This window comes from Centruroides vittatus, unplaced genomic scaffold, assembly GCF_030686945.1.
Source record: "Centruroides vittatus isolate TY-2023 unplaced genomic scaffold, ASM3068694v2 contig_549, whole genome shotgun sequence".
Classification (NCBI taxonomy): domain Eukaryota; kingdom Metazoa; phylum Arthropoda; class Arachnida; order Scorpiones; family Buthidae; genus Centruroides; species Centruroides vittatus.
The window spans coordinates 5,820,943-5,830,938 of NW_027122325.1; the positions used below are offsets into that span (position 1 = coordinate 5,820,943).

At 25.9% G+C, this 9,996-nt stretch overlaps 1 protein-coding gene across 4 annotated transcripts in view; it reads left to right on the forward strand.

The window, feature by feature from the left end:
• Positions 1 to 5,351, forward strand: part of Ih (hyperpolarization activated cyclic nucleotide gated potassium channel Ih) — a 97,690-nt gene extending 92,339 nt beyond the window's left edge. For all 4 annotated transcript variants that reach the window (XM_067274546.1, XM_067274549.1, XM_067274547.1 and 1 more), the window contains 4 exons: positions 1,882 to 2,100; positions 2,179 to 2,325; positions 2,578 to 2,821; positions 3,402 to 5,351. In XM_067274546.1, the coding sequence (XP_067130647.1) occupies positions 1,882 to 2,100; positions 2,179 to 2,325; positions 2,578 to 2,821; positions 3,402 to 3,859 (1,068 nt within the window). In that variant the 3' untranslated portion in view covers positions 3,860 to 5,351. The remainder of the gene's footprint in view (positions 1 to 1,881; positions 2,101 to 2,178; positions 2,326 to 2,577; positions 2,822 to 3,401) is intronic.
• Positions 5,352 to 9,996: the final 4,645 nt, after the last annotated feature.

Sequence of the window (9,996 nt, forward strand, 5' to 3'; positions counted from 1 at the left end):
TGATTATTATAAAAAATGATCACAGTAAATATAAATGAACCGAATCCAGCTAGAAGCACGTTTACTTTATTTTACTGTAGAAAAACAAGTTTAATGAAATAACTGTCCGTAATGCTTTTCTTAATATCATACTATCTATCTTATTTAATTTTATATTTTAGTAAAAAAGTTAAACATTAAAGACATCATTAATCTAAAGCTTAAGAATTTATCTTAAAAAGCTTGCTTAATTTTACGTGTCTTAACATCAATAAATTATGAAACGGCAATTTTGACAGTATTATATTGTCGTAATATTTATGTAGAAAAATTATCTATCGGCATTTTTTATTAATGATTTTTTTATGATATTTATATTATTTTTTTTAATTTATCGATTAATGCCGATTATGCCGAATGTATGCCGAATGCTTCATAATTCAGCGAGCAAGAAATAATCAATTCAAACCATCTCCGGAAAAAACTCGTCCGATGTCTAAGGTTTTATCTAAAATATATATTTTTCCAGGTATAAAATGACAATTATTAAATTTTTCACGTAAATTTCAAAATTAATATATGTTAAAGAAACGTTAAGAGAATGGTTTAAAGAGATTATTAAACGTATTAAAAATTTGCTTCATTAGATATTCGAAGATTTCCAGAAGAATAATAAAAACACGAATTTTCTCATATAATTTTCATTTTATAAATATCGATTATTAAATTTAATATGGAATTGTGCACAATAAAAACGAAAGCAAAAGAATTAATCGCACAATGTAAATTGTTAAAAAGCTTAAACTTCTCAAGCAGAATAAATATAAATGTTTATTCTACTCGAATAATTCCAAGTTTTTTAAAGAATTTATAAAATTACAATTTTTATTTATGTATCGAATTGCAGTTTCATAGGTATAAAGCATTTTCCTCAACTGACAAAGAATATTTTCCATGTTTTCTTTTATAAAACATGAGGACTTCGTTTCTTTTAAGAACTACAAAGGATTATTTTTCATCGTTAATGCTTTAGAAAAGAAAAATGTTTACAGTGCATTGCCCTATATCAGAAAAAGTTAAGATAATCATTGTTTCGGTTTACTTATTCAAACATAATATCATTATCAGACATTAAGAGTGTGAGTGATGATTACGTTCCTCTAGATGTCTATAAGCATTAACAAATTCATCGGGGAGTAATATGATCTGATGAGGTGACTATTAATTTACACTGCTATATTACTCGGAAAAATTCAATTAGTTAATTTTCGTATTAATAATTGACACTTTAGAATGTTCAAATAAGCTTGTATAATTGTATAAATATCATTTGAATATAACAGGTTAAACATGATACGTGCGGATAGTTTCAGCCTATAAAATAGTTGCATTTCCTAAAATTTATCTGGTTTATTCAAAACATTTTAAAGATTTTCTATTTATAAAAAATAAAAATACCATTGAAATTTGAGAAGAATAACACATAAATTTTCCTTTACATCTTACTGGGGAAGTTCGTACACCCGCGGTTGACGTCGATTGCCCTCTGGATAACTGGAGAGCTCTGTGGGTGATAAAAAGGAGCTACAAAATCATTTATGTTTCCTTCCGGGCTACATATAAGCTCCATATACAACTGAACTGACAACAACAGTGCTGTTCTAAAAACAGCAACATCTTTGTTTTTGATGAGAGTAATTTAATCATATCTAGAATTATTGATAAAGTTTAATTAACTAATCAGTTGTTATCGTTTCTTCGCACCTCTGAGTCTTAATCTAAATTAAAAGTATGAAAAGTTGCTTAGCTTGCTTTTACATTGATTGGTTATTGTCAGGGACAATTTTTCTTAAGGACTACAGAGACCGTTCCTAAAATAAAAGTTTTCTTTTGTCTTTCTAGCACGCCTTCTGGTTAGAGCAGTACTCTTGGGCATTGTTTAAAGCTATGTCGCACATGTTATGTATTGGTTACGGCCGATATCCACCACAGAGCTTGACTGATATGTGGTTAACGTTACTCAGTATGATTAGTGGAGCCACTTGCTACGCTCTGTTTTTGGGCCATACAACCAATCTTATTCAATCCTTGGATTCTTCCAGGAGACAATACCGCGAAAAAGTAAGACTTTTAAATGCCTTTTTTATTCTCTCTTCCTCCCGATAATTTTATAATTAATTATATGCAATTTTTTAAAAGTTAAAACAAGTTGAAGAGTACATGACCTACAGAAAGCTCCCAAGAGATTTGAAGCAAAGAATCACTGACTATTTCGAACATCGATACCAAGGAAAGTTTTTCGATGAAGAGATGATCCTTGGAGAATTATCGGAAAGGCTAAGAGAAGTAATAAAATAATTATATACGTATTTTATTTACATAATATCAAATAATATTGCTGAAATAATTATTTAAAATGCATTGTAACTTAATATAAAATTGTAGTTAACTGAAATCTAAGTTACTTTTCATGTGTTTTCATAGAACACGGCTTCTGCTATAATTTGATCAAATAGCTTAATTAAATGTTTAATATGAATACTTTTATTTTATGTGAATAAATTATTCATTAAATATTCATTTTTTTTCTATTTTCAGGATGTTATAAATTATAATTGCCGTTCACTTGTTGCTTCCGTTCCTTTCTTTGCCAATGCAGATCCAAATTTTGTGAATGACGTGGTAACGAAGTTAAAATATGAAGTCTTCCAACCAGGTGATATCATTATTAAGGAAGGAACGTTGGGAACAAAGATGTACTTCATCCAAGAAGGAATCGTCGATATCGTCATGACTAATGGAGAAGTGGCAACTAGTCTTTCCGACGGTTCTTACTTTGGAGGTTTGTACGGATATTCGATACTTTTTATGGGAGAATATTATTTAGCTGGCAAATAATATTTATTGTTAAGCTTAAAATATATCAGTTCAAGAGCTTTAAGCATTCTATTCGGTATTGTTTTAATATGTTTTAAAGATTTGATTTAATTCAGAGGCTAGTTATTACTCACACAAAATAATATTTTGTATCAATTTTTATAGTTGTTGCGTTAGGGAACGATTAAAATAAGCAAAAAGAAAACACATAAAAATAAAATCATGTTAATAATTTATTTTCCTAATCTATATAAAGACGAGAATTTTTTTTATTTTGTATAAGAAATTTCTTTCTGATCGCATAGAGTTTCGCCCAATTAAACTAGTCATTTTATAAGTAAATAGGAAAGTAGAGATGGAAGAAGAAAGAAATGTTCTTTGAATCCTATTAACCATTTGCAAAACTTGAAAAAGATAATTTGTAGAATTCGTTACAGCAGCAATTTAGTTAGATTGCAGGTAGATGAAAAATGTAAAGATACTTTTTATCACGATAGTAATTATTGGAATGATTGATAATGAAGTTCAATGCATTTTAATTTCAGAAATCTGTTTGTTAACGAATGCTAGGAGAGTTGCCAGCGTGCGAGCAGAAACATATTGCAATCTCTTCTCCTTATCGGTGGAACACTTCAACGCCGTCCTTGATCTGTATCCGCTCATGCGCAGAACAATGGAGTCGATAGCAGCCGAACGACTCAACAAAATTGGCAAGAATCCAAGCATCGTTAGCAACCGGGAAGACCTACAGCATGATCTGAAAACATTCAATGCACTCTTGCAATCTGCCCAGAGTCCAGAGAGTAGCGAAGATTCAAGTAACGACAAGAATACGTTGACCATTGCTAAAGGTTTGAAGCACACGATACCCAGGCCCAAATCGGAAAGTTGCTTTCCACGTATGGACCTCGGTAGACCCGAGCAGGCTCCATCACTTCATCGATCAGAAACATTCTATCAATCTAGCAGCAGTACACCAGCCGAGACAACGTTTCATGCCTGACAGTCACCTAACGGCGGGAGTGGTGGCTTAGGTGTCTTATTGCCAGGATGGCTGGTTGAATTCTTATAACTGGCTATGCCCAATACAAATGGTGCAAGCTGTCGTGTCTAATACCAACGACACAAACTGTTGAACTTTAGAATTATCATCTTCCTGGTGCTAAGAATCAAGGCTACTGCTTTCGACCGAACTTATATTCTACGAGAAGCCACATTTACCAAAAGCCTTAATCTCTAGGCTGACTTAAAAGGCGAGGCAATTGGTATAAGCAGCATTGCTTAAGTAACATAGTAATGACCCTAGGGAATGAAAATAATTCTTTAGCGTGCATTTAACTGCAAAACAAACATATTAGCCAACGTATGACATAAACTCATGTATTTCCTGCACCTATAGATACACATCATTCTATCGTATGCTATTCTAGTCATATTGTTCTAGGCATCATAGTGTGTTCTAATTACCCCAGAGGCCTTTATGCTTTCACTAATCAAATTAAGACAGGAATATTTGGATATTAGTGAAGAAAAATAAAATTTAAGAGGGGTGTGAGAATATTAAATTAGTTTTTTTATTTTATAATTTGTAAACATAAGAAGCGAGGGAAAAGTACATATTTAGTATAGTTCAGTTGCTTGTAATGCACAATGATTGTTAAAGATGAATGACAATGTGATAGGAGAAAAAATGCATTACTTATATTCTTTAAAAAGACTAATTTTAACATGCAAACTTTTTCAATCTTCCCTTTGGTCCCTGGATCATGTTAGCAAGCAATAAAGCAATACAACTTGAATATAGACAAAGGACTGCTTCAAAGTCTTGCCAGTGCAAGGCTGTTTGCAGCCTTCTGCAGTAGCATAGGAGATGTACAGTACATAGAAATAGGTAATGTACTTATGTGATGTGCTATGTAAATGATAACTATGATAAAACAAGAAAAAAAAAACAAAAAAATACAAAAATCCAAGGCAGTTCTTCATAAAGTGTACATACTAGAAAACGTTGTAGTTATAAATCATATAACCATTTGATACATTAGAAAGGATATTATTATTCACATTTGTTCATTTTTGCACATGAAATGAGCTGTTATTTTTCATCTTGTGCACTGCCCATATCTTATTTTTTATTTAGCACAAAATTTTTGGGTCTATTCTTTTTTAAGGGGAAAAAAGAGGAAAAAACTAACTATAATGAGTAGCTAAAATACGATGAAAATACTCATAATTTTTAGTTTTTAATCTCGACTTTTATGATAAATGAATGTTGTTAGCAGGATGTCTTAAGTAAGTCATACATGATCATCCTCGTAATGACTTTGCTGACGTTCTGACGTAATCGAATGCCCTTAGAGTTTTAAGTTGCTGTTTTAAATTACATATATTCATATCCAGATCGAAAATAAAAAAATATATATATATATTAAGTATTTTAATAAATCACTATTTATATAGTATAAATAGTAATATATAATATATATATATATATATATGTAAAATAAAAAAAAGTTTATAATAACAGGTTATTAGAAATTTAAAATTTTAAGATAAATATTTTCGAGTGGAATTAGAATGTATGCGATGATAAAAATGTTTATGATATAATAACGATTTTAAAATTTAGATAAGGCTAGAAAATGTTTTAAAAAAAAAAAAATTGCATAGTATACCGAAATGCACATTTACGCACATTCTAAGTATTATTTTTTAAATTGAGAAAGAGAATATAACACGAAGACATTGTAAGGGACATTTGTAAAACAGTTTTTCGAATTTCAAACTGATTTACTAAGCATTGTTTTAATTCTAATGGCAGGAAATGTTAATTGTCAGCAACGTCAGCAATACGTCATGTTAACGTCATCATTTCCTAGTTATGTGTCGGCGGGAAAATTATTTTTGCATCAAAGGGGAAATAATAACGTTTATGTAAACGAAATTGCTTCACGAAATAAAAAGCTGTTATTTAAAAATGAAAATTGGGGTGAATGTGTTACTCATTTTTGTCTGATTGATTACATTTTTTCATTAATTTTTTGTTTTTTAAAATACTTTTCATTTTAAAAAGAAAGAAAGTAATATCTTCAAAATTAAACCTAACCTGCCATTTAATTATTTTTTAAGAAATTCTGTGGTTTGTTCACTAACAGGGAATGTAATATATAAAAATATATATTTAAAAAAAAATATATATATATATATATATATATATATTATATTAAAAAAATAGGTGTTGAATGGTGAATAAATGAATATGTATTTTCAAAACGTTTAATTTTTTTAATTATTATTTTTTGTAATCTGTATAGGCTAAACAAAAAATAACGATAATTAAATCTGATGTTTAAAAACATATATGAAGAATAAATTTAATTTGTAATAAACTATTAATATTTCATTGATGAATTTTTAAAATGTTTTTTGAATAATTATGCAATTTTCCATAAAATTTTATACTGAAAATATTTGAAATTAAAGTTTTGTTATTTATGAAATAGTCTATGAATAAAATATATTGCAAAAATGATAATAAGTTTTAATGAGGATTATGTCTCCACTCAAATTATTACCAGGGATAATAATCTTACTAAAAGTCTTCAATATGATCATTTTCAGCACTAATTAACTTCTAACTTAAAATTTCATTTAAAAAGTAAAAATTACAAATAAAATATTTTAGAAAAAAATTTAAATTAATATTCTACATTGATTTTATGAGGTACAAAAGTTTAAATTGAAAGGAAAAATAATCTTTCTAGTAATTTTACATTACTGATTGTTAAATCTTATTATTATTTTGTTTGAGTTAATCTAATACAACTGTAGATATACCAAGATCTTCCTGAATATATATGAAGAAATTTGAGAAGTTTGGCAGAATTAAAACGAATGAAATTTACAATAAAACTAAATTTAACATTTTCTAATTTTGAAAATTTATTTTTAAAATAATCACATTTATAACTTTAAAAAATAATACAGTATTAAGCTTTACATTTAACAAAATTGGTGTTGTTAAATAGAAAAATTTTAAGGAAATAAATTATTATTATTATTAATATAAAATGAATTTTATAAAGTATTAAATAACATTTTCTTAAATTCAAATTTAATAGAAAAAAACCATATAAATAGTATATTTTTTTCACTTATAAGCTTATATTGCTGTTATTACATCAGTAACACTTAGATTTTTTCTGCTTTTTCCAATGAAAAACTGAAATCATTTGTTCGTTATTAGTGAAAACAACAAACAAAACGATCATTGAGAAAAGAAGTCGTTGCTTTGCTTCGTTTATCTATCAATTTCTAAGGCCATAGATGCTTTTATATACGAGGATATAACAAATTTTATTTTGTCGATAAACATTCTTTAATGCATGTAAGTGCTACCGTTAAAAAATAAATGCTATTACATAAAAAAGTAATATTGAAAAATAATAAAAATATAAATCTACACGTTTTAATTTACGCTAAACAAAATTAACTAAACTTCAATTAAGAATATATAAATTAAATAAAACTTTACCGAGGAAAACAGAAAAATTATTAAAACAATAAAAGAATTTTCTAATTATAGAAAGTAAATGTATTTTTATAAAGTATAAATTTAAATATAAATATTTAAAAATTAATGTTAATGTAATTCAATTCGATTTTACTTTATTGGACAATCAAAATCTTCCCATTTATGGGGGATATAAAATAATAATTATTGCAAAAATGAATACAATAAAATACAATTTATTAACGTAAATATAATGTGAAAATCATCTATTTTAGATATATTTTAAAAATATAAAAAATTTATTGTCATATTCTAATATTTAGTTTAATCTCATAATTTTCAGTTTTTTTGTATCATTTCTAGGACCTACATTAGTTATACGACGTGTAATGATTATTAATAATATAATAATATGAATATTTTATGGATATATTATGAATATGACAATTGTGATAATATCAATGGTTACTAATTGACCATATATAAACTTGAATGTCTGTTCAATTATGACATTAGGGAACATACATTCTAAATATTCTTCCTTCATTTTAGATTTTAAATGGAAGGAAAAGTATTTATTATTACGTATTTTTACAAAATGAATTGTATTTATATTGAAAATACGTGTTCCTATTAAATGACTTAGCCAATACTCATAAATTTACAGCAAAAATTACAGAATAAAGATGAAATCTGATAAATTTTAGACTATATAACTGAATTATAGAGTAAAAATTATGATATTACTATGTAAAAACTTATAATAAACTTTGAAAATTTAATTATTTTTGTTTGGAGTTTAAGAAATATTTGATATAATGAAAAATAAAAGAAATTAATGAAATACTTCAAATATTTAGAAGTTAATGTCTTTAATGGCATTAGTTACAATAAAAGTTTAGAAATAATGAATAATTTGTAAATTTAAAGTGTTTGATTATTTAGTTTATTTAATGCTCATATGTAACCAGAAATTATAAAATATAAAATTTAAGAATAAGTCTCTTAGTGCTCTTTGAATAGAATAATAATAATAAAGTATTTATATATATATATATATATATTTTAATATTTTTAATGAAATTGTATTTATAAATTTTCCTGTAGCTATGTTAGTTTTTGAATAGATATTCCAATTCAATTTATAAATCATTACAAAAAAATATTCATGTATTATAAATACACGAAAGATAAATATTAAGATACATGATAAAAATAAAGAAAAAGTATTCTTCAGATTAAATTGATTTTCATTTAAGAAACTGTAATATTCATTGAATCTTATGAAATTTTGGATTGATTAATTAAAATATTACTTCAAATTCGATAAAGTATCGAATTTAAATACAATTTTCTAATAAAAAGAATTCTGAATTGTTATAAACAATCTGAAAACTTAAATAACATTGAAGTCGAATAATTTAAGAATATTTAATGCTGCAATTTTTACTATAAGAAGATATAAAAAAGGATTGATTTCAAATTTAAAAATTCCATTTTCTATGACCATTAAAATACTATTACGCTTTATCTACTATTTTTAATATATATATTTTTTCATTTAACACACATATTATTTAAGAATATGTGTTAAATATGAGACCTAAATTAAAAATCTTTATATTTGTAGTGTTAACTTTATGCAAGATCCGTAAATTTCAACATTCAATTCCGATTCATTTATTCCAACTAATTTAACAATGATGATTCAGAAACGTTGACTATTAATTGCAAACTGCACGCATGTTTATAAATATAATAAAACAAAAATAACAATAGACCATAAAATATTTGATTAAACAAACAAGTTTCTTAATAAGTAATTGCAATATCTTTGACATCATTCAAATTTATCAAAAACAGCTTTCATTTATAAAATGAGAATGTAAGCTTCTGTTTGTAAGTTTTTTCAAATGCATTTAATCAGTTGTATAGGCTAATGTATGCTATACTTATGAACAAAACGTATTTATTTTTTATATAAATATTAAAATAATGAACACAAATGAAAATGACAGATAAAGATTGTAAATATAAGTAATTTACTTTTCAGAAATTTTTTCTATAATATACTTTTTATTTATAAATGAAAAAATATTTTTCAGTAAAAGTATAGCCTAATATAAAATATCAGAATATTGTGAGATGTGCAATTGGAATTGTATACAACTTATCTATTTAATACTATTTACTAGAATATCTTTTTATCTTATTACTGGAAAATTTTGTGATTTACTATTGAGAATATTTTCCTGATTATTTTAAAGTATTTTTAGACATTTTTGATTTCTCTACATTTTCAATTTGTCTACGAAAATAATATTCTTTATATTTTATGGTTCGAGTTAAGAACTGTTTCTCATGAATAAATGAATATTTAATTAAAAACAACGTAATTGTGAGACAACGAAGTGAGACGAGAATCATTTACCGAAGAATATCCTATTTTCATTCTTATAAAACATACCTATTTGTTTTATATGATTACTCTACTATTTTTAAGAATATTTATTGATTATTAAATTCTAAAATATGAAGTTTCATTTTTAAAAATCGTAGCTTAATTAGTTCAATTCACATGTAAAGTATTCCAGTTTTTCGTTCGAATTTTTGTTTCTGTTGAGAAT